We start from the raw sequence: 25,788 nt of genomic DNA, 5'->3' as shown, positions 1-25,788 counted from the left end.
ATTCCTACTTGAATCTTTCTCATACTCATTATTATAAGTAAGATTATTAGGACCTACCTAAAATAGTTACCGGGGGGGGGATTATTTTTTCTTAGTCTGCTGTTTAGAAGACTGGGGTTTTATGCATTTGACAGCATTTATGTATTTGTATATGGTCAGTGCCTCTGCTTGGTGTTTGTAAGCAGTTTCTTCCCAGAAAATAGATAAATCTGGGTCTGCTTAACAACAGGAGCACATCCAGACGAGACTGCAGGGGCAGTGGCTGAAAAGTGAAAGCAGAATAGAGTCTGAGGACTGAACCTTCCTTTCTTTTCTGTATCTGGGCCCACCCCTTTCTGCTTACTGCCTTTCTGCCATTCCCATTTCCTCCTCTTCTTTTCAGGAGAGAAAATATTGAACTTGGAAAGACAGCTCCACATTTCCATAGTAATGGCACTCTTTTCTTCCCTGACCCCACTCTTTACAGCCATTATATGTGTTTTGATTGGGGTAATACTGAAGAAGAAGAATGGAGAGAGAGAAAAACGTGAGACTAAAAGCAAGCCTCTATCTCATCCATGGGTGGATGAAGACTTAAAAGATTGTACTGACCACCAGTTAGAGGAAGAAGGTAAGAACAATCTTAGCTAGGTGAGTAATTTTGATGTCTGAATTTGATCTGCTGTTATGAATAAATGAGGTGTGATCTCCTGGAACTCTGCAGAGTGATGGAGTTCACATAGTGCTACACTGCTGCTGTGCTTTGAGCTTGTCAGCTCTGGGGAAGGAGGTTGAGCAGGTGCAATGTTGGTCATGGTGTGAATCTCCATTTCCTTCCAATTCCACAGGTCAGGTTGCAAAAAGAAAGTGCATTTTCAAAGAGCGCTCTCTGTCCTTCTGCCCAGCAGATCTCATACCTATGAAGCACTCTGTGGGGCATATAGGGAAAGAAAGGGGATACTGCTAAAGCCCCCTCCGCTATCCCAGCCCTCATTAGTATGAGGAAAGGGAAGAGCTGAGCACTGAGTTTCTGTCTGCATGATAATTGTGTAGGCATCTTATCCAACTTATGTGACTTCTGTGAATGTCCATGACAGCTCTAGCTGGATTAGAACTGCAACCATTTTGGAGGTAATTTATGTCAAATTTTTAAGAACAAAATGTGGTGATGAAGCTAATATGTGTTCACTCAGCTGCATATCTGCACCTGTACAGAATGTCCTTTTCCACAGCATTGACTTCAGTTGCACAGCTGTGACATAAGTATGAGCATAAAATAGACTCTCCATCTTTTTTCTTCTTTGCTATCCTGCATAAGCTCCCTTCATTTTCTTGTAAAGTAAAAATGTTCGGTTTTGTTCCTGTAGTGTTTTTAACTCTCAGTTAACACAGCTTTTTTTCTAATGCTGGTTTTGAAGGCTTTTTGTCCCTTAATGACACGTTCCCCAAGTCAGCTTCTAGGAATCTCGAAACTTAAATTGTTTTTCTTAGCAATATACCTATTGCTATTACCTATTGTTTTTCTTAGCAATATAACTATTTGTTATATTATTTGTTTATTCCTCAGTGTTGAGTGTAGCTTGGGTTAGTGCTGTGTATCAATCTCCAGAAATAGTTGATACTTGGAACCTCTTAAACTAAGTTGACTCTTTCCAAAATATCCACAATCTGTTTAAAAGTTAGTTCTAGACTGTACCTTCTTTTATACAATTCAGAACAGATTCTTTAAAAAATTATTCAGTATTTTCTTTCTGTCACTAATCACTAAATAGTTCAATTAAACTGCTGCAAATCAAAATTCCTGTGGCTAGTTCAAGTGATAATCTATGAATATCATTCTGACATCTTTGACTGCAGTTGTTTCCATCAGTTTAAAATTTTAGATCTTCTGAATAAGCAAAGCTATTAGTTCCTAATAAGGAGGCTTACTGGCACAACTTTATGTACAAAATGTTATTCTTTTATGTCTTAGTTTTCTTTTCTGTCTTTTATTCAGACATTGAATTCAAAACTGTACTAGTTAAAAACCGCTTATAAAAAATTGACAGGTAGATAGGCACTTTTTCCCTGTTGCTAAAAGGAGGTGATTTTTTAATAAAACCTCCCTTCGTGTACTACATATTCCAACATTAAATTAGGCTTTATTGCTATATTGTATTTAACAACAAATAATCACCCTTCCCTGAATGCTACGTGGTTCTAAACCAGCATCTTTGCAAAACAGGCCTGTCTTTTATCTTCAGAAAAATTAAAATAATTGCAACATGCTTGAGGAAGTTTTTCCTCAGCTGGAGAAAACTCTAGCATAAGTGAGAAGAGAATACAGCCAGCTTGGTAATGATATGTTATTCTATTAATGCTGTAATAAAAGATCAAATTATATTTGTCCTGTAGTCAATGTTAAAATTTTCACCGACTTAGTAGATGCTAGAAGTAGAAATAGTAGAAATAGAAACATGAAATGTAAATGGAGTTTTTGTTAATATTAGAGAACATTTTGCATGCTGTATAAATTCAACTACTTTACTAATATATCTTACTTTAATAGAAAGGCTCCTTTCTACTTAAATGTCTCATGTTGGCTTGTGGTTAAAGGCAAAATTCCTCTGGAGAGAGGAGTTAAACAAGATGAAGCATTTTTAAGGCCTTCTCTAAAACTAGAATCTAGGCCTGCTCTAGTTAAATGAGCTGAATTTTGAATAGCCCCCAAGTATGAACATGCAGCTAAGGATCAAGTCTTTCCATACCTGACCACGATCAAAGAAAGGGCACTTTATCAGGAAAATGAAGCAAACCAAACCTGCGTAGCACTCTTACTGTACTGGGATGCTTCAAGAGGCAAATCACATTCTTCAGCTGCACTACAAAAACACTCGAAATTGCTCGGGCAGTCACCAGCTGTGTGAACCATGAAGCGGTACTGCAGGGATGTTTCGCCAGCAAGTGGCATACCTCTGTGCAGTTAAGCATTAAGCGTCATTAGCTGAACTGCTTGGACAGACTCAGTAGAGTCACTTAACGGAAGTGAATGGCAGAAGTGGCTATTTGGGAAGTGAATGGCTATTCAGGTGCTACCAAGCTTGTCTTTGTTATGCTTTCTCTGCTGAAGGGAAGGATGTTTCTTGGAGCAGCCAGAAAGCCAGTTCTTTGGTTAAGTGGATAGCATTCAGTCAGTCAATTTGTTTAATGCCTTGGCTGGCAGTACTTCAGATTTGTTCGCATGCCTGTCTGTCCTATTCTCCCTAATGAGATCCAGAATGAGAGACTGTCATGCTGCAGATTGACAAAAATGGTCTTTATGTGTGTATATGTGGCCATGTACTGTATTAGGTCATATGGGATTACCAATTAGACACAGCCAGAAAACATGTTTCTTCAGCTTTGTCTTGAACAATGAATCAGAACGAATCTCTCATACTCATGGGCATCTGATCCCAAAGTGGTGGTACCTGGTTCCTCACAGCGTTAAGTTCACATGGTTAAATCTAGACTGTTGCTAAGGCAAGTTCAGACAAATGATTCAGTCTTCAGCCTGGGGAACTTAGTGAATGTAGTGCTACTGAAATCACATCCTTCCCCAGTTAATTACTACACTACACCTGTTAGGCTCAAATCAAGAAGCAGCATAGATCACTTTCTGGTTCATATAGTAAGGCCAAACAACTGATGGATAAGGTAAATATAGACCCAGTTTACAGTGGTGTGGAAGATCAGAATGCATTTTATTTGTACTCTTGTTACTCTGGGCATCAGTTGCAGAGATTATTTTATTGCAAAATCAGTTGCAAAGATATTTTATTGCTATATACTTAATTGTGGGGACTTTGCTTGGTGATATACTGTACTCAAGGACTATAAAACAAGATGCAAAGGCATAAATGTTCCATCTCTTCTGAAAATGCATTGCTCATTGCTTGTGATAACTTCTTCAAATAGACCTCTCCCACTTAGAAGTACTTCTCTCACTCCCCACCACATTCAAAGGTTTCCCATATCTTTTAATAATAAAGGTAGTGACATGAGTGAGGCAGTAGCAGTTTAATTTTCCAATTTAGTGACAATTCATGCTTTACGTTTTTTAGGAACATAGGATTTACATGGATATAGTGTGTCATTCTGTTTATCTCCCTGGTGCTGCAGACATGCCTCCAGTCTCTATCATCAGCTGATTGAACTTCTCTTGAAAAGTGGCCTTTTCTGATCCCATTTCATTAATCTTGCTTGAAGGTTATTCCAAAACTTCACTCTATGAGTTAAAAAAATTCTTCTAACTGCCAGCCTAAACTTATTTAATACTGGTCTACATACAGTTTTCTTGTTCCATCCTTCTTTTGTAGTTTAAAGGGTATTTTTCCAGCCCTGGTATATACCCTGCTGTGGTTATAGACAGCAATCAGATTACCTCTCAATCTTCCTTTTGCTAGGTAAACCAGCAAATCCTCTCTTTATAAGATAGCCACTTCATTCTGCTGAAGTTCTTAAGAATCCTTCTCCAATGCTATTCTAGTTTGAGGTCATTTTCACAATATTTTGTTGCTGGCTTCCTTCTTCCAGGGTCTGCCCCTCCCGCTAACTACTTCTTTTGTTTAAGACCCCTGACCAGCTCTTGCAGGTTCCAGGGTCAGTCTGCTAACCACTATTTATATCCCATCAGTAAGGCACTGCATCGCTTTTAGCTTTCCACTAGCCACACACTCAGTTCAGGGTTGGAATTCATTACTGCGATTCCCATAGTGGCAAATTACATAGCAATCTGCTATCAAACAAGCAAAAAACCACAAGGAAGTCAGTTACCCAGCACTTAAAGTCCAAAGATGTGGGGACTTATTTTGTATGCATTTAATTACTTTCCCATACATTGTATCCTTATACTGGAGAATAGGAAGGGAAGAGGAATTCTAAGCTTAGGAAGCAATTCTTTAGAGGAGAAACTGAAACAGCTGTTTTGGAAAGCAGACACATTATTCTAGACTTGGGTTAATAGTGATGTTTCTCGAGGATCAGCCTTGGGACCAGTCTTTATTATTTGATGGTCTTGGCATAAAACCAAGGAGTGTGCAAGTGGAATTTGTTGATCATATAAAACCAGGAGCCACCAACACAAGGAAGTATCAGTGTGGGTAAAATAATTGGTCAACAGAAACGAAATGACAAGTCATTGTACTGGTGTGAGTTTATGTTATTAGGAAGTCATAGTAAGAATTATTGCTACAAACTGAGAGGTAGAATTTATTATATGGCTTGTAGGTTGATTATTAGCTTCAGTGTGAACCACTGTGAAGAAAGCAAACATGATCCTAAAAGGCATCCAGAGAGGAATTTCTGATAGAATTAGAGAAGTAGCACTTTTATTATGAGATTTCACTTGGGATATCTGAGCCAAAGCCAATGCTGATTTGCTTAAAAAGCAGGCAGCTGAGTAGGCTACTGTAAGTGTACAAGAGAAGTGATGGGAATCTTGAGAATGTGGCTAATAAGGTATAGACTCACTAGCAGGATGCCTTTTGTCCATCAAATGATGGAATAGATACAAATCTAAACAAGACATTTGTAGTATTGTATAATGTGGATGTACAGACAGGAATATGTCCGAACACAGCAGTTAAAGATATAGAGAGCATGCACTAAACAGATGGTGCTGATAATGATTCTAGCTTAGCATATGGATAACGTTAACTGCTAAGACTGAATGGTAGACACACGGTGGAAGAGAATAAATAATAGATGAATTTATTTAAAAAAATTGCTAGGAGAGCTATGGTTTTGTAAGTCATCTCTGTCACTTCTGGGTTCTTCTCCTGCTTCTTCCAGTATTCTCACTTTGAATGCGTTAAGCTCTTTAGGTTTTGTTTATGTCTTGGATATTATGATTCTCCTACTTCCATTCTCATTAGTCACCTCATCCTTGTCTCATGTTCAACATCTTTCAAAGTACATTTCTTTTTTGGCCGTGTTATTATTAATCCAAACTGTCTTGGCTGCACAGCAGCTTCATTTCTTTTCTTCTCTTATATGGAAAAACAAACAAACCTCGTAAGATTTAACTCAGTCTGGCCTTAGGTAATACTGCAAGTTTAATGCTTTCTGACTTGTAAGGCCTAGCTTTCTTTGCTGCCAACCCTTTTCTTCCATTTCTAGTTGCTTATAGATCATTTCTTTGAGATGTTTTCTCTATCAATTATATCTAAGGCCTTTTCCTCCCAAGCTTTTTCTCTTTGTTTAATTCTATCCATTTAGAACAAAGATGGATTTTATACCTCTGATTTAAAGAAATGCCAGGTCTCTCTTCTTCTTGATCCATGAGTTCTTCAGTCGGAGTTCTCCAACTTTTCTTAATCCCTTATTCTCCCTAAGTTTGTTCCTTTTAAAACTGAGACCCACAGTTATAGACCTACTTTTCTTTACCATTTTCATTTAGTCAGCTAAACTGAATGAGCTGATAATCTCAATGTAGGGGTACTTTTTTTTATAATGCCCTCCCCTCCAAATGAAACCAAAGCTAAGAGAGTCACTGACCCAAGAAAAGAACAAATTATTTGATTAAGGTATCAGATGCTTCAGCAGGGAAGCCTGGTTTCTAGTAGTACCATAATATTTCCTCTTCTGTATATGCCTAGAAAGCTATGCCACCCATGTATAGCTCATAACAGTGACACAGTTGAGGCAATAAGCCCTTCTCTTAAAAATATGGCCTGTGATTCAGATATGACCTTGGGGGCCTTTGTAGGTTCCACACTATCGCAAAAGACAGTGCATCTGAAAAAGCAAGCTTTGTTTTAGCCATGCTATGTTTTTATCTATTTGTAGTCTACCACAACATCAATTGTTCCCTATTTTTTTATTGATATGCTTCCTGAACAAGTCAGACCAGGTACTGCTATTGTTATTGCATCTTGGTTCTCTTTTCCCTGCCTTGTCTTATTTCATGTGCTATACAGACACTGGTAGTTCTTCCAGTTTATTGTGTTAGACCCCTGCATTCGACTGGCCACAAACAACATACCCTTTTGACTAAGTATAATCTTTCCATTGTGTCAGGTCTCTGATTACTGCCCTCATCTATATAAGTAATTTAATCTTGCTGTTCATCTTGCTATTCTTTGGCATTTACATATCTATTGCTGATTTATTGCCTACCTCATTTTCCTCTCCCTATGTTTCAAAACCAGGTACACAGATTACACAAAGTTCCTCCAGGCTTTGCTCCCATTTGACAAACTTTCTTTTATAAAGGATTTCAGTAGTTTATACACTACTTTAAATATCTCTAATTCAAAATTATTTTTGATGGTTTGGCAATAATAATAGAAAAAGAGATGATCAAGCAGGCCCCTAATTTGCTTAGGAACCAAGTTCAGACTAGTAAATCTCCTCCATCAGTGGCTGAATAAAAGGTATAGTGCATTGAATGTATGCTATTTCCTGCTTTCTAAACTTTTCTAAATCCTCATCCTAAGAAAGTAAATAGTGAGAGCACATGGGAACTCTTGGGTCCTGGAGTTAGTTTTATTTGACTACTTCTAGGATTTCCCCCAGGACACACAACAGTTACTTGTTACTGGGAAATGGATAGGGATGATCTCCACAGCGTATTGATGTGAGTGCCACAGCAAATAGTACAGTCTGACCTGAAATTTTCACCAGGGCATCAATCTAATACCTACTTTGACTATAGCTTTTTGGTCAGATTCTGCCTTCTGATACACATGCACAGCCTGAGCTGATTTCAGTGTTTTGTTAACATAAAGACAAAATTTGTCCCATTTAGAAACTCCTCTTACATGAGTGCCGATGGATAAAACTAACAAATATGTCATGTCTGTGTAACTGTTAGGCCTCAGTTCATAAAAAAAATCTTTTTTTCTTGTAGTAGCAGTACTGCCATATGCAAGATGGATTTGGGGAGGGAGAATTTATTTTATCAGACAAATCAAGGCAGTTGCAAGCAGCAAACCAGCTTGCAGGCACATCGGCTCTTCAAGAGAAGCTTGAATAAGAGTTTAAGTGCCCAAAGCTTGCATGTTTTCTTCTCATATCTGTTTCAACTGGCCTAGTAAAGAGTGTTATCTCTCTGTAACCCTCCCTCTGTGGGTTAATTACTGTTGAGCAAGCTCTGCAACATGTAAAGAAACTCTGCACACAGGAAATACACAGTTTAAGACTACAGAACATTTACTTATTGGCTAATATACACAGTAGATAGCTAGGACAAATGAGCTACTAGGCTAAACAGTGATAGGTTTATCTGCCCTAACAAGGCACCCTCTGAATTTCTCTGCTGGCCAGACTGTTTATCAGTCAGGTTGGAAAGAGTTGCTGAGTTGCCGTCTCTCAACTCCTTGTTTTTTCTCATATGGCTGTACACATTTTCAGGTCAGAATTTTCTTCTTTCAAATGCTTGAGCTGCTAACCATCACTGCCTCAGATATTACACTTTTGCTCATGGTAGTTTTTTACTTTTGCTTTTTTTTCCTAACTATTCTTATCTTGTATGGCTTTATCTCATATTCTCTCCCAAATCTTCACAACAATTGATTCAGTAAAACTGAGGTGAGGTCACTAGGCCTTCTATTGCGTGGACCCAGTCACCTGGGCTGAGGGTTACATCTTCTTCCAAACCATGATGTAGAGAGGCAAGAGGCAGAGATATGTATCCTGAGATCTGTTCCACAACTCCATTCCATGTGAGTCTTCATGGAGAGGTTGTGTACTGACTTTTACACAGTGGGAGTGAGGTCAGCCTGTCTTACCTAACACACTTTTATTTATTAGTGGTCTAACATGGTAAACCCCCCCCTCCCTTTTTTTGAGGAGTGTATGTGAAAGAATATAGCTGGAGTTAATTTCTTTGGGCCACGGAAAAGTATTTTTGGATGCATCTATGTTAGTGTTTCAGTCTGGATCATGCATTTGGATCAGATTCAAGTGAATCTCCTAATTGTCCCCAGTACCACACTTCTGTTCACATCCCAGAACAGTTATAACAAGTGAACTGGACTCCTTTAGAATAAAAGTAAGCCAGAGATGCATCCCCAGAAAGTACCTGGCATGCTCTAACTACTGGTGGGTATTCAGTTCACTGTACTAGACTAGAGTTCCTCCAAAATAATCACTGCAAAACACACAGCGTTGAACACTGGGTCCCCAGCTGAAGCTGTTCCTCTCTACAGATCACCACACTATTTGCTAGTGTAAACATAGCTGTTGTAACCCTATGGTATCCCCTTCACCAAGTGGAGGAGGAACAGCAAAAAGGGAATGTGAAAGTTTCTGAAGGTCACCAGAATGCCAGCAAAGGGCAAGTCCAGTCAGCCAGTTGCTATTGAATAATCATCCATGGTAAGAAGTGTAAAACAGAAAGGGCAGACTAGAAAGATGTGTCCTCTTTTTTTTGGTTTGATTGTGCAAGATTCCCCTCAAAATAGTTTTTACAACTGGCAACTGCTTCTCTTTACCCTGGAGCCAGGCCTTTGCAGACTGTGATTGAGAGTACTAACACAGGCATGAAATGCTGAAAGGAACTTTCTTGGTGACTTCTTTGTATGCAAAATGTATGTTGTTTGGGATTCGGATTCAACATGTGAAGCTGGATAGATTGTAGCCTCTTGCACATGCTGAGCCACACTTGGAAACATTTTACTGTTGTTTATAAAATGAACAAGTGATCAGCCTGGTCTCCAAGACAACTGCATACTACTAAAACATAGAAATAATTGCTATCTGAATTTGCACTGGAGACTGCTATGATTTTTGAATAATAGCCTAATGGTGACTGAAAATAGAACTGGAGTATTTTTCTCCTGACTCAGCATTCTGTAGCAGATTGCTCAATACTATTGGCTAGCTGAAATGCAAAATTTAAATGGCTTTCACTTCTATGTCATAGTTGCAAAAAATGCTATCTTGCTGATTCTAGGAATGCAGGGGAGAAAGAAGAGATCTCTGAGGCAACAGAAGCTGTATTTTATGTTAAAACATCTATGATATTAAAAAAAAAGTGTGTGTGTGTGTGGGGGGGCAGATTTCCATGAAATGAAGCACAGTTTAAGTTCTTAAATTAAAAGCAAGAAATACAATATCCTGCATTTAATACATTGTTATCCTAAGCATAGATGTCTCTCACCCATTTCCCCTCATGCTCAAAGTATTCTGAAACCAAAGAACTTAACCACAAAGTCACATTTGCACAGAGCCTAGCCGTGTAATGTTCCTGTGATGAAACATGAATATGGGAAGAAGCTGACATTCAAGTCTTCAGAGGAGCTTTTATACATCTTGGTAGTCAAGCCCTCTCCTTGACTTTAGTAATTTGATTGATTTTTTTCTTAGTAGAATGCTTGCGAAAAGAATACACATATTCACATTTACTTAATGAGAAAAGAGGGCTGTAATTTGGCCTCTTCTTCACTGCAGTTTCAGCTTGTAAACCACTTTTGCAGGCAGGTTTGCAGACTGGAGCGCAGAAGGCCATGACTTGTTCCTGGATCACACTTGCTACAGTGAGCCAGGACATTCCTCCTGCCCCAGTTCCCCCTCTGCCTGACGGCTTTTAAACATGTTTGCTTGGTAGCTGGAGCTAGGAATCAATGAGTTGTGTCAGCTGGAACCTCAGACGCAGGCTTTCCAGCAGTGCAGAAGTGCAATGTATGCAAAAACAGGTCAAAGTGCATTACAGCAATGAATGCCAAAGATATAAATGGCTTTCTCCAACAAAGAAAGCCCTAATTGTTCCTGCTTCGCTTCTTTTGTTTTCTTGCAGAAGTTGATGAAGGATGGCAAGGATTTGATGAAAACATTGCCCATGTCCCCTTCTTTGCTGAGCGCTACTCTGAGGCTGAAATGATTAAAAGGTCACAAGAGTTTTACAAACTTCTTAATAAGAGGCGGTCTGTCAGGTTTCTCAGTGATGAGCCAGTCCCCAGGGAGGTTATCGATAATGTCATCAGAACAGCAGGTATGGTACTGAATGGATGAAGGTCTGAAAAAAAAGACTACCACATGGCTGTTCAACTCTGTTAAAGTGATATACAAAAGCTGAGGCAATTAGGACTTACCTGTAGCCATAATGAATAAGAACCAATTGATTATTTAGAAATTACTCAGTATGCTAATGAGACTTGCTTGAACAACTATACGGTGCGGCCTGGTTTGGAGCATTTCCATTTTTTTTTTATTTTCAGTGTAACCAGAAGGAAAAAAAAATCATTTCATGAAATGAAATCATTAAATGAAACATTTCATTTGCAAGCTTTAAAAAATGTTATTTAAAATAAAATTGAAGCACAGTTTCATGAAACACCTTTTAAATAGAAATACTGAAGTGTTTCCTTCTCAAAAATGTCAAACTGAAGGAATTTCACATGCTTTAAAATGTCGTTCATTTTGAGGATGTTTATCATGTGAAGCTTTTGTTCAGTAGGGTTTTTTTTTTTTGCCAAAAAATTTGATGAAATTGGCACAGCCATGCAAAATATTTTGGTTGACACAGATGTTTAAGATTTAGTATAGCCAAAAGGTTTTATCCCCCACTAAAAAAGAAAGCCTTCCAGCGCTTTCAGCATCAGTGCTGGCCCCCATTGTGTATGACTGCAGTGTTATGCTGAGGACCCTGGTCAAGGTTACTTGAATGATTGTCAGAAATAAATTTTCATTTTTTGAGAACTCATGTGTTTCAGATCATTACTGTAATGTCCTGGCCTAATCTCATCCCTGTTCTAGCAATGTTGACTTTGGCAAGGAATGGATTTGACACTCATTATTTCTCTTACTCTATGAACCAGCTGCTGTTAGTACAGCAAAATTTTCACAAGCTGCCTTAGAGGAAAGTTCAATAGCTTCTAGCAGGATTAATAATAGAGATTCTCAGCATCTGAAGTGCATTGGTTTTCCTTTAAAAACTGTAAGCAGCTTTGTTACTGCACTTTTTTGAGTCTCCATCTTCCTCTGATTAGCTGGGACTCATTAAAACACTAAACATGTTTTGGCAAATGCAGCAAAGCAAATAAGCCTGGAGTACAGATGAAGTGCTTTGTAACCCTGAAAGCTTTGGGCTGTGTGGAAGAAAAGAAAACAAAGCAAAACATAAATGTCATCAGTTCGTATTCAAACCTGAGAAGAGGTTCTTGATTTAACCACATTGTAATTTAAAAGATAGTTCAAGCTTTTTATTCATATTGTTTCTTAAGCTGAATTTAGTGTTTAGAGAAGCAAATAAACTGTCTGCAAGAACTTCTAATATTTTTAAAATGTTTACAAAAGGCTAGAAGACCTGAACAGTCTCCTTAACATATTGCTCTGTGGGCTTGTACAGGTAAGTATATTCTTCAGGTTTTGGCTTTCCTCTGTTAGACAGTTAAAATGTTCTCCAGTGGTGTTGGTGTGTAATGATCAGGGCTGAATAAGCAAGTGCAGATTTAGTATGTGCACACCTACATTCCCCAGCTGTCTTTGGGACAACAAACTCAAACCTGTATGCTATATGGCAGATGTTTGCATCATGCAGTTCCTCATCTTTGTCAGCCAGCAATGGATTACTGTGCATGGCTGGTTAGCTTTGCTTCCCAGAAAGCTGTTAGCTTTGCCCTTCAGCCAGAACCTGTATCAGAGTTGGCTGCATATTCAGAGGGTGTGTTGCTTTGGGTAGAATATTTTGCATTAACATCACTGCATGCATATATTGCATCATATTACTGCCTCATCATAAGAAGCACAGAGGATTTTTTTCAAATCCCTAAATTTTGCTTCCCATGTAAGATGGCTATTTGAAGGGACTACCCTTGTCACTGAATGGGATTTTATATTCTTCAAGAAACAAATGAATAGAGATTGTCAGCAAGAACTTATCTCGATCCATTTCTTCCCATCTCATCAGCTTGCTTTCCCATTGCTCTGGTTAGTCCCAAAACCCACAAAGAAAAGCTGATACCTCTCGCTGCAGGCCCTCCTTCAGCATTGTGCCAAGTTTTCATCTTTTCCTGTTTTTGTACCCAGGTACTTCACCCAGCGGAGCACACACTGAACCCTGGACCTTTGTGGTAGTGCAAGATCCAGATTTAAAACATAAGATTCGGGAGATTGTAGAAGAAGAAGAAGAAATAAACTACAAAAAACGGATGGGAGACAGATGGGTTAATGACCTGAAAAGACTGAGGTACAAAAAAATCAATTGGCTGAGTGGTTTGAAGGGAGCTGGGTTTTGGTATAGGAAAGATTAGACTGAGAAGTTACATACAGCTTCTCTTTTTGTATTTTTTCCACATGTTTTCAGGAAGAAAAAAACCCTAAAAATATTCAGCTCAATTTTAAAAATTTTGTTTTAAAAATGTTCTTTCAGGTCCATGATCCTTAGACTGTCTTGTTTTCCTGCTCTGCTCAGGAGGGCAGCTGTAATGTATTTCCCACTTCCTGATTACAGGAGAAGGAAGATGATGGGGTCAGCAACCATCCCAGTCAGTATGTTGTCAGGGTCTCTATATTGTGGACCTTTTGCTGGTTTACAGCAGGGAAGAGGAAACTCCTTTCTGAGGAAAGTAGAGCTGCCACCCAGCAGGAGCTCAATAAAAATTACTATCTTTGTATTTTAATGCTAGCTACCTTGTTCTAAGGATCAGGTGAAATGTGGCACCTAACAGACACACACACGCCTGCGTGCTTCAATCTTACCAGAAGAGAGATGAAAGAAGTGAATCATACTCTCATTATTACACAATCATTAATGCTCAGCTCACATATATACATATAACATAACATACAACCCTCCGTACAGCTTTATAGCTTTATCTTCATTCTCAAGATGACAGAAATCTTACTGAAATTGCCATAGTTTAGAAAATCCAAGTGAGAGAAGAAACTTCTCTTGTTTTTTCCTGGTATCTTTTTCCTTTCCTCTCCCCGTCTCCCCAGTTAATATATTTCTAAAACTCATCGCTAAAAAGAAAAACTTAAAAATACGACTACAATTGCGGTCTGACAGCTGGTCCATAAAATTGACTCCATTAAAAAGAGACTATGTATCCTCCTTTTTGAGACTTGTCCAAGCATTTGGCTCCATTGTTATTTTTCTTCTATGTTAGCTCTATTGCCAGAAATCCTGCCCCAGTTCTCTCCTGTCATTTCTCAAACAATGTAGCTCCCAAAGTCATTGGGAGTTTTGCTGTTGATTGCAGTGTCCCCAAGGCCAGACCCTATGCAAGCGTTGAATTATGCAATATTTAATTGTTCCAAATACGCTGTGAAGTCTGACTGACTTGCTTAACTTCACACAATGGGAAGAAATCTACTGCTTGTCAAAGGAAGCACATGCAAGGCTCTGTAGAGTCGATTTGCCCAACTTATTTCATAATGCTATTTATTTTTCAGGTGCAGCAAACATATTTGCTATATAAACAACTAAAATACAGTATTCTTGTATTTCATGTGAGAACAGTAGAAAATACACGTTTTCTTATCTAAATCCTATATATTTGTTGTGTATATTGTCATAATACTGAATTAAGAACCAAATGAAGTCTAAAAGCGCTGAAATACCCAGAAACTGGATAATGAGCTGTAAGAATATGTTTAGGTTAATACCTTAGGCCAAGCAGTTCTGAACATTTTTGCCAGCAGTTTTTCCTGCAATCACAAAAAAGTTGGCACTGATGATAACAGGGGGAGCTGCAGGTCTACAGAATTCCAGGAATTAAATCATCTGAAGGGCAAATGCTCATGAGGCCAGTTCATAGATAACAGGTCAAGACCTGCCTCCTGTTTTTATGTAATTCTGCTCTTCAGGGTGAGCACATCAACTCCACAGCTGAATGTGTTAGGACAGAGAGCTGCATTCAAGCCTTTTTCTGCAGAAAGTTTTCTACTTAAGCTGATAATACCTAATTGTTTGCTGTAACTGTTCTAACTTACTTCTAATCTAGTGTTATAATTGTTGTGTACCTTTACTGCACCTCTGCAGACAGTAAATGTGACTTATGGGAAAGTGAAAAGGTTGCAAAATAATTGTCTTAAACATTATCCTTTTGCAGAACCAACTGGATCAAAGAGTACCTGGACACTGCTCCTTATCTGATCCTCATTTTCAAGCAGGTATATGGGAGACTTCCAAATGGCAAAAAGAAGACCCATTACTACAATGAAATCAGTGTTTCTATTGCCTGTGGTATCTTGCTTGCTGCACTGCAGGTATGTTGAGAGAACTGGCATGCTGGTAGTCAGTGAATTGGTTTGGATTACACACCAAGGTTATTTCACCCAAATGAGGACTGAACACAACCAATTTAGATTTTAACATTATCAGTCCTCTGGAACTGCTCTAATTCCTGGCAATATATCTTAGTTTTGAATTTCAAAGTTATTCTTTGAATAATTAATTCACTCAAACTGAATTTTCCTGCTTACTCGATCCTCATTAACATGAGAAATGCTAATGCTGGCTCTGCAGAGGCCCATGTCTGAGAAGGTGATTCCTGTCCTCGATATTGGTTAACAAGAAGAAAAATGTAATGCAGCTTACTTCACACAGTTTTCACTGTTCTCCATGCACAGACTTCAGCACCTGTGATTACTGCTTTATCTTAACAGGGCTGACAAGGGTCTGCAGGTTACCAAAGCATGGCTGTACAGTGTCATAGAGGCACTTACCTTCCAGTAAACCCTAAAAAATGACTCCAAATCACTTTTAGTGTTGGAAAAAAAAAATCAGGGACATATTTCACAGAACAGACTGTACCATTTCCATCAGTCTTTCTGAGACATTTCTGAAGATGAACTGATTTCTAAAGCTCAGCATGTTTGACACCAGCCAGTTGGATTTTCTCAGTGGTTTCTCAGTGTTCAGTTCTGCTTGTTATATCTGATGTGCTCGCACAAGTGTTTAAATAGTGAAGCTATTTCAGTTATTAGCTTGGCCTGTCAGCAGGATAACAGCAAGATGCCATCTTTTATATTAGGCCAATTTCCTACCAGGAACTGCCATTTCTCCTCTATTCTGTTTTGAGTGACAGTTCCCTGCCCACATTGCTGTTCTCCAGGAGGATCTCCATGGCATGAGATCTGAGAAGGGAGCAGTGCAGGAGCACATCACGGGAGTGCTGCTGCTCTGCAGCTGCACAGGGGTCTGTACTTTTCCTCCATGGATCTGAGAGCAAAGGGGATGCAGAGGGAATGGGGGAGAACCAGCACTGTGTCACGAGAGCTTTGCTCTAGTCAGAGGCAATACGAGTGACAAGGCTCCATTTTCCTTCGAGCAAGCCCGTCACCAAGTGAGACTTCCAAGTCTCTCTACCAACTGTTCAGCTTTTTAGTACTGTCTCCTTCCCAGCTCTTAGAAATTATTTGACAACATTAAAGAACACAGTCAGTGCAATGGACCCATAACATTCAGCATCATCACTACTAGCTCTCCTCGTCTTCATGGAATCATAGATATTACTTAACATGTGAGGTCCACTGCCTGAGCATGTCTTCCTGACTATCTTTTATATCCTGAAGCCTCCCAAAATGTTTGCATTAAATAGAGGGAGAGAGTGAAATCCACATGCACAGCTCTCAGTATGCCCCTCAGCTGTGGGTAGCATCAGCTATTGGATAGCATCAGCTATCTGACTATTTGTCAGATGGTGCAGCTTTTTTGTGAGATTTTGCATGACAGGGGGAAGGATGCATAGACATATTTTGGGGTTCTGCTGTAAGCCAAAATATTGGCCACTTTAAGAGATGGCAACAGACTCTTCTGCCCTTTCTTCCTGAGAGCTACAACTCTTGAGGAACAAGTACTCACAAAGCTGTAAGACATCCTTCTGCCAGCCATATGGGCACAAGAACCAAAGTATTTCTCAGCATGAGCCAGATTAACCCCGTGGGATGATATTTCAGCAATATCCCCACAACTGCCTCTCATCTGTACTGTTGATTAAAATTGGGTCCTCATTACACTGATTGCTTCAGGCAAACTCCTGCTGTACAACCTGCAGACATGACAGACAGAACAGGGCTGTTTCCATTAGCCTGGGCTACTGCTGCACTGGAGAAATGCTGTACTTTTCTGCAAGCATGGTAGACTTTTTTTTTTAAGTTAGCCACAGTTATTGTGGCTTTTAGTGAATCAGATGTTCTAAAGCCTGCAGAACAGTTTAATGAAGCAGTATTTCTGGGCTAGTCAATATGAGAATGAATACAGGACTTAAGCGAATAACGGATACAAATATGGAGCACAGACCTCCATCTCATTCTTATTCCTGTTGAGCTGTTCCTGTCTGTCTCGTTGCAGAACGCAGGCCTATACACAGTGACCTCCACACCCTTGAACTGTGGCCCACACCTGCGAGTGCTGCTTCAGCGCCCAGCAAATGAGAAGCTACTCTTGCTGCTCCCTGTCGGCTATCCCAAGAAAGATGCCACTGTGCCTGCGCTGACCCGAAAGCCACTGGAAGACATCATGGTGGTCATGTGAGCCCCATGCCAGAAGGAAGGAGCCCACTCCAGTGCCAGCTAGTAAGCATTAGTCCTCTAAAGTTGTTCCTGCTTTTCCTGTGTATTGTGCTCAGCTTTCATCCTCCTATGTCACTGCTGCTCTGGCTGTTTACACCTATATATCTTTTAGTGCTAGTAGTAACAGTGGCTGCTCCTACTAATAGCAGCAAGCAGCCAAGCACTGTGAATTTGACAGGTGCTGTTATCAATGAGCCTAGCTGATTCCCTGTTCCGGGGAACATGTACAATGACATTTAAATGACCTTCATTGCTTGGTTTTTCTTTTGTGCTTTATGGGACAAATCTCTCCTTGAACTGGAACGTATCTTCTCCTGATATTTTTGTGATTACCATTACACAGTTATTTCCACTTCAGAATTTCAATGGAGGTTGTATTAAAAGATATGAAGAGACTTCAGCAGCTCACCTGTGTTACATTGCTCAGTGTGTGTTCTTTAAAAGCCCCTTTTTCTTTACTGTGTTTTGTTTTGCATAGAAGGAAGATAATTTTCTCATATATAGCAGTATTTTCCCTACTCGACTGAGCTCAAAAGCGTTGCCTAGATCAGACTTTTTAAAACTATTGCTGATATAAATCTCCTCAGTTGTGGGAGGCCTAGTATAAAAAAAGGAATCCAAGTAATTTCCTTGTCATTTTTACAATGCTTCAGGCACAGTTAGACCATATGACATCTGTCGGCTAGCCCCCCTCCCTGTATTAGCTGCTTCCACTGGAAGGGACCCAGAGTGAACTGCAATACTGATTATCCTATTAACACCTACCACCATACCAGTTTTAAACTCTGAAATTTAAACTGCTTTAGAGACTCTGATACAAAAGAGGTGCTTTTATGTCATGCCAAATCAGGTGTATTTTGGTTTATTTTAAGACCACTTTTCACAAAAGCAACTCTCCCTACAAAAGGCCTTGTCTACAGGCAAGATTTGAATTGACATCGCTCAGAGCGTCTGCACTGAGTTTGTGTTACTGTATCCATGTCGGCAGAGCTCCCTTGTGGAGTTTTGGTTTCTGCCTCTTTCTTGAACAGCACAAGATAAAACCACTGGAAGAGTGAAGTCCTCTCCTGAAGCTGGCTATGCTGTTATATACCATCACTCCCTGCTCTCTGCTGCTTGTAACTCTTCTGAAAGACCTGGGACAAATTCAGCCAAATTAGCTGCAGACTCCCTTGTCGATTGCTCACGTTAACTCACATTTGTCTGAAATGAGTTAGGGCCTGTTTAACATGATCTGCTGTCAGCTATGCAAGTGGCGGGGATAATGCTTGGAACAGGTACAGCTTTTTGCAGTGTGAATGTCTGTCTGTTGCCTAATGTGGAAAACTATTTTTCTCTCTGGCAGACCGTTTTACTCGTATTTAGCAGGCATGGCTATGTGTCCATCTGCTGTACTACGTTTCCCTATCCTTCCCACATTCTCAGTAGTATAGCAAAGGCAGGGAGTTTCTAATGAAGACCTAGCCTGAAATGAGCTTTGTAACAGTGCAGTAAAATCAAAAAGATGATCTGTGTAAACACACTTGCTGCATTCCAGTTTAAATTCAACTGATTTCAACAAAACTAGAATTTGAAATAAGCAATCAGAGAAGAAATTGGATTAGCTTAATTAAACCTGTTCAATTTAAACTCGCATGAGCTTGTGTGTACAATGTGATTTCTATTATTACTTCATAACAAAAGCAAAGAACTAAAGCACATTACAAATATACACCTCTCTATACCAAAAAAAATTAAGATTTTTTTTGCATGTGTTGATTCTAGAAATCAATATACACGTAGTACTTGAAAAAAGAAGCCCACACACCTACTATAAGGGAAAGATTCTACCCAGGGAAGTACTTCTGGAATCACAAAATATATATAAAAGATGCCTTTTTTCCACAAAAAATACCTATTCAAAGGCAAACACTACAGTAGTGTTACAACAGCTGATGATACTGCAGAGATTCTTACAAATCATGTGTTAGTGCTGCTGTTGTGACAAGCCTGCTTAGACCCACCAATATTCTCCAGCAAGGATGCTGTCATTGTTTGAAAAACAAATGAAATAAGAAGAAACTTTGCCTTTCCCTGCAGAACATTATTAAATAAAATTAAGGATACCATCCAAATTGTTTTACTGTTAACTAAGGATTTTTCATTTGTTTAGGTGAAAAAACTGTATTTTTTTAGGCAGATATCAATCTGTGAGGAATATCTCCCACACATTTAGTAGAGATATAATTTTTATATTCCTCTCTTTGTTAAGTTTTAAACTGCAATTAAAAGGCAAGTTTATCAAATGAGGCTGGCACTTGGCATCTATCCTCATGATAATTTATGGCCATTCACCAAAAGGTTCTGGACTCAATGTGCACATCTTTTTTAGAAAATCATTGCACCACTCAGATAGGAACTGAGTCCTTTAGAAATATTAGCTGCAAATACTAGTTTTATGGAATCACAGGATAACTGAGGTTGGAAGGGATTGAAGTCATCCAGTTCAACCAGCTAGACCTGCTCAAAGCAGGTCTAATTAGATCAGGTTGCTCAGGGTTTTGTCTGGTCATCTTGGACATCTGCAAGGATAGAGTCTAGAACCTCTTTGGGCAACCTGTTCTGTTATTTGACCACCCTCATAGTAAAAAAGTTTTCCTACTACCCAATCGGAATGCCCTGTTTCAGCTTCTATCCTTTGCCTCTTGGCTTATCACTGTGCACCTCCAAGAAGAGTCTGGCTTCATCTTTGCTATATCTTCTGATCAAGACAGCAATAAGGTCTTCCGTTTGCTTTCTCTTCTTCAGGCTGAACAGAAAACCTCTCTGTGTAGGCTGTGTGCGCCAGCCTCCTGACTAGCTTGCTGGTTTCCACTGGACTCGCTCCAGTGTGTCAGTATCTTTCTTGTACTGGGAGGGCCAAAGTTGGACACAGAACGCCAGACATGGTCTCACAAGTGCCAAACAGAGAGGAAGGATCGCTTCCCTGGACCTGCTGCCTACTCACATACTAACGCAGCCCGGAAGCCATTAGTCTTCTTTGCTGCAAGGGCATACTGCTGGCTCTTGTTCAGCTTGTTGTTCATCAGGACCCCCAGCTACTTTTCTGTAAAGCTGCTTCCCAGACAGTCAGCTCCAACCTGTACTGTGGTATTGGGTTATTCCATCTCAGATACAGGATGTCGCATTTGCTTTTGGTGAACTCCATGAAGTTCCTGTCAGACCATTTCTGCAGCCTGCTCTTGTCCTTCTGATTAGGCATCCCCACTCTCCAGCATATAAACCACTCTCTGCAATTTGGTGTCATCTACCAACTTGCTGAGAGTGCACTCTGTTCTGACATCTAGGTCATTAATGAAGACATTAAACAGTATTGGTCCAAGTACTGATCCCTAAGGGATGCCACTAACTACTGATTGACAGCTGGACATTGCACCACTGATCACAACTCTTTGAGCCTCGCAGTCCAGCCAGTTTTCCATCCATTGTAGTCCACTTATCAATCCTGTAGCTCACCAACCTCATGATAAAGACACTATGGGAGACTGTCATAGGCCTTGCTAAAGTCAAGGCATAAAACATCCACTGCCCTCCCCTTGCCCACAGTTCAAGGGGACATCATCATAGCAAGCAATAGTGTTGGTTAGGTGAGATTTACCACTGGTGTATCCATACTGGCTGTTCCCAATTACATTCTTGTCCTTTATGTGTTTAGAAATGGCTTCTAAGAGGATTTGCTCCATAGCCCTCCCAGGGACTGAGGTTAGGCTGACTGGCTCGTCATTAGCTGGATCCTCCTGTTTACCTTTCTTGAAGGTGGGTGTGGTTTGCCTATTTCCAGTCATTAGGAACCTCCTCCAACTGCCATGATCTTTCAAAGATGTCAGATGCGTGCCAGCCCTTGCTTCTCAGAGAGAGTCCCGTGGCCACAGAAGCCAGAGCCCTATCTGCAACACCAGCCACACAGTCAGGTGTGACCCACTTCTGCTCAGGCCTTTCCCGCTTCACTGGAGAGGAGACAGACCCTATGACCCCATGCCCTTCTCCTTGCCCCCAGAGCCACCTAATCATTATTGATATGCTCCCAGTTACCTTTGGCAGCATCAGTGGTGCCCACGTGGATAAACAGCAAGGGGTCATAGCTCAAGGACCAACAAAACACCCCAGATCCTGGCTGCTGGGAAGTAGCAAACCTTCTCAAACATCAGGTTAGATTGGCAGGCAGGTACCTCTGTCCCCAGCAGCAGGCAGTCTCCAGTGAGTGCACCTTTCCCATTCGTGCACACAGTGCCATCACCTTCATATTTCCCTCCAGGTGACACACCCGCCCTCCTCTCCTTGCATAGCTTGACACTCGCTCAGCTCGTAAAAAATGATGGCAATGAGGCAGCGTGCTGCTGCCACCCTGCTAGGAAGAAAAAAGTTGCAGTGAGGTGATGCTGCTCCAGCAGGGGCGTCCAAGAAAAGGAGGCCACAGGCATGGCAGGGGTGCTGTTTCCCTGGTGCAGCTGTTGCCAGGACTCTGAGGAAGGGGGCAGGAGAGGACCTGGCCTGACAGGAGCCGCCACTGGCAGAAGCAGCATGCCAGCAGGCTGCAACTAGAGAAGGCGCTCCATCCGTCGGCCCCTGTCAGCAGGCACACTCTCCTTGCAAGGCAGCCAAATGAGAGGGGCTCTCAGCCACTTGCAAAAGGCCGTGGCCATTGTCAGCAATTGGCAGCTCTTGAGTCGGGTGGCTTTCAGCTGTCCTTTGCAGAAAGCAGAAGAGTTTTGTCCTTGTGGCAGATGTGGGCAGGAGGAGATGGCCCAAGCAGGTGGTGCCGTGGAAAGACTCGGGGGCCACAGAAGCCATACCAAGAGCTTCCAACTGCCTCTAAGCAAAAACACAGGGATTTCTTTGGGGGCTGGCTCACTGTATTCAACTGTGACTACACTTGGGATCCCAGGGAGAAGCACCACCCATTGCTTGGCCTGTAAGCACCCCAGACAAGCCAGGGAAGATGAGTACAGGCACTTCCCCCAAGAGGAAGGGGATCTCTCTTTGGGCCCAAGGAGGTGGCCCAGGGCAGACATGACCATGACACTCAGCAAGCTGAAGCTTAGCTGGGCTCCAAATGCTCAGCACACATGGGCCTGAAGCTTCCAACTTGCAGCTCCTGGGTAAGAAAAGAGGGCTTGGTCCTGGGGAGTCACTTTCAAGGCACTTGCAACACACAGAAGGAAAGTAAGAGAAGTGCACCGAACCCACAGGAGCTCTACACTTTGGTAATCAACAAGGGGTAGCGTGATGGGGTTGCATAAAACTGTCAGCAAGGCTTCTCTGCTCCTTGGCTTACTCCATGACAACTATTGCACCCCATGCTTTGCGCACCTCATTTTCTACTGAAGTGTCAGGAAGACACTCTGCACATACCAGCATGAGTAAAACAGAACATCCAAGCATTGCCGTGGCAGACAATGCTGGAATTAAGCCTATTGGTGCCGCCTGAGCGAAGCTCCTGGTGTCTGCATCCTGCGGGTGTTTTAAATCACGTGATGATGCACTCTGTTCTTCCCAACCAAATGCCTCTGCCCTGGCGAGCAAGCATGGCTGTGCTGCAAAGGGGAAAATCTTAGCTCTCGCATTGCCCAGCTCAGCTTGCCCAGCACAGCACCCTGCCAGCACCTGAGTGGCAGTCAGGGATTCAGCTGCCCAAAAGCCCATGTCTACAGGCATTTGTGTATTGCAGGGCACTGCAAGGAATTTTTGGAGGCACCATGAGTGGATGCTGCTCCTGGTGTTTAGGCAGCCAAATCTTTCCCTACACTCTTTCCTGACCGTGACTGGAGCCGAGATTCCCCCTTCCCATGGTGACACCACCTTTTGGCACCTGGAGGACAGGTCTCTAATCTCTGGCCCACCACTGTTGTGATTGAGTGCAGAGGAAGCGCAAAACTTGGGATCTGGGGCACCATCTGGGCCCTGGTGAGATCTCTAGTGGGCACAGGCCTTCCTGCTTGGCGCCCCCAAACGTGGAGTCCTCCTGTCCGAGCAAGAACAGGGGATGCTACAGCCGTGCAGGGAGGCCTGTGCATTGGGGGTGGTTTCACCAACACAGAGCCAGCTGCTGAAGCCAGGAGCTCCTGCCACACCAAGCCCACCTCCTCCCTTCTCCCAGGCACCATTCGCCTCCCCTCAGGAGCCATCACTGGCACAGGCAAAGGCGGCTCCTCGTCTCTGAGCACGTCTTGGAGACCCTCCCCGTGGCAGGAGCCAGCACTGGGCGTGTGGGGCCCAGACCTGGAGAGCAAAGGGGGCATCATGGGAGCCAGCAGCGGCACCCAGCCCCATCAGCTGCGCTCCCCCACCACAGACAGGGCAAGCCCACGGCGTTGGAGGCATCCAGCGGCCGGCGAGACTCCCCTTTGGGCCGCATGCCCTCGGCCCGCAACCCCCCCACAGCACTGCCCGGTGGCCCGGCCTGCGCATCACAATGTGCCGCCGTGGCACCCGGGTGGCCACGGCCACCGGCGCCCGCCCAGCCCCAGTGCGACGCTGTGCCGGTGCGGGGCAGCAGGGAGACACAGGCTCCCAGCCCAGCGGCACTTCCCGGCACAGGGACTGCGCTCTTGGCTTCACGCAGGCCTGCCTGGTGCCCGGAACTGCCTGGCGCCATGGGACAGGCCAACTGCTGCGGTGCCCGGGGCACTCCCAGCCCTGCTCGCAGCGCGCAGCCACAGCCCCCGGACCCTGGCCACATGGCTCCTCGTGCCGGCCTCGGGCTCGTGGCCAGGGGAGCCTCCTGGCCCCCGGCACCGCTCGGGGCCTTTGCATCGCGCAGGAGCCCCCAGCTCCTCCTCTGCAACCGTGCACAGGTGACCTGGTGCCAGCGGACGAGGGACAGGCACCTCCTGCTCTTCCCCGACGCCCTCGCCATCACCAGCTTCAAGTAAGCACAGCTGCCACAGCTGTCTGTCCTCCCCTGCCACCACCTCTGCCACCCACCCCTGGGCACCGCTCCTCCCCGGAGCTGCTCCTGCCACAGCACAAAGTGACTCCTTGGTGCTGCCTGCACAGCCGCTGCCCGCAGCGCACACGGGCTGGCTCATCTGAACTCCGGCCAGGCGCAAGAGCAAAGCGGCACGTGCTGGCACGGCAGCCTGAAGGCCAGCGCAGGTGCAGCAGCAACTTTTCGCAAGTGCCCTCTGTGTGTGCTGGCTCTGAGGCTGCTTTCTACCACCCGAGGCTCGGAGTGGCTGCCCCAAGCCTCTGCCCCAGGAGATGGCTCTCCCCGGGAGGCCTGCTGGGGCTGCCCCCCATGGACACAGCCTCCAAGGCGCTCTCTGCTCTTCCTCCTGCCAGATGTGGCTCCACCTTCCTGCTGAAGCACCGGGTGCCTCTCAGCCAGCTCTGGGTGCTCTGTGGGAAGGACAAGGCGGCATGCGGGGGGGAAGACGAGGAGGAGGTTTTGGGCCTGAAGTGCACCAACAGCCTCGTCCTTGTCTGGGCCACCAAGCTCTGTGTGGTCACTTTCCGGTGAGTCTTGGGGGCACATGCAGGGCCGTTCGCGGGTGCAGGGCACCATGCTCGCCTGCAGGCCTCTCCGGGCTTGCTGGGGCTCAGGGCAGGCTGTGGGCAGGGAAAGTGGAGGCCCCGCTTGGCTTTCTGACGCACCCACAGGCACCTCCAGGTGTGCACAAGCCACCCACCCCGACACCTCCCTGCAGCTCTGCTCAGCCCAGGGACCCTGTGGGGGCACACCGCTCAGGGGCTTTGGCGTATGGCAGTGTGGAGCGGTGCCAAGTGGGCGAGATGTGCCTGGGGGCCTCTGCCTCTCCTGAGGAGAAGGAGGAGGAGGAGGAGGAGCGGGCTCTGAGGCTGCCTCTCCTTCTCGCTGCAGGTTGCAGGAAGTGAAGGAGCGGTGGCTGAGCACCACGCTCAGGTGAGCCCTGCCAGGGAACTCAGCCCGCCTGCGGCAGCGTCAAGGCTGCAGGCGGTGGAGAGGTGCCGGGGCAGCTGCCCACAGCAGTGCAGCCGTGGCAGTGGGGGAAGGGACACCCCCTGCACAGGGCCGCTCCAGGGCCGAGCGGCGGGAGCTGCTTCGCCTGGGGATGGCCAAGGACACCAGCACCCTGGAGCTGGCACCACAGCTCCTCGCTTGCATGGATGGGGAGCCCGAGCCCAAGCTGCCACTGCCCCTTTCCACACGCAAGAGGCCCGGAAGCAGCAGGAGCGGGGCCGCTGCACAGCAGTGCTGCCAGCCAGCGCTGCGGGAAGGTCTCCTGTGCCAGGGTGGGCTGGGGGCACGGGGCTGGTGTCAGGGGAGCCAGCAGAGGGGCTGGCTGTGACCGAGCTCTGCCTTTGTCCCTG

General features: G+C 43.6%; 1 protein-coding gene across 1 annotated transcript; it reads left to right on the top strand.

Moving 5' to 3' along the window:
- Nucleotides 1–230: 230 nt before the first annotated feature.
- IYD (iodotyrosine deiodinase) lies at nt 231–18,996 on the top strand. Its single transcript, XM_026111275.2, has 5 exons — nt 231–610; nt 10,739–10,933; nt 12,970–13,129; nt 14,997–15,153; nt 17,240–18,996. The coding sequence occupies exons 1-5, from the start codon at nt 430–432 to the stop codon at nt 17,420–17,422; spliced, it is 876 nt and encodes a 291-aa protein (XP_025967060.1). The 5' UTR covers nt 231–429; the 3' UTR covers nt 17,423–18,996.
- Nucleotides 18,997–25,788: the final 6,792 nt, after the last annotated feature.

The sequence above is a fragment of the Dromaius novaehollandiae genome, chromosome 3, assembly GCF_036370855.1.
Source record: "Dromaius novaehollandiae isolate bDroNov1 chromosome 3, bDroNov1.hap1, whole genome shotgun sequence".
Taxonomy (NCBI): domain Eukaryota; kingdom Metazoa; phylum Chordata; class Aves; order Casuariiformes; family Dromaiidae; genus Dromaius; species Dromaius novaehollandiae.
This window is presented reverse-complemented; position numbering and strand designations above follow the sequence as displayed.

Bases quoted from the DNA above. Each gene is read 5' to 3' on its own strand.
- IYD (XM_026111275.2), top strand. From the start codon at position 430: ATGGCACTCTTTTCTTCCCTGACCCCACTCTTTACAGCCATTATATGT. The intron at 611-10,738 runs GTAAGAACAATC...GTTTTCTTGCAG, and splicing joins CCACCAGTTAGAGGAAGAAG to AAGTTGATGAAGGATGGCAA. The intron at 15,154-17,239 runs GTATGTTGAGAG...GTCTCGTTGCAG, and splicing joins TCTTGCTTGCTGCACTGCAG to AACGCAGGCCTATACACAGT.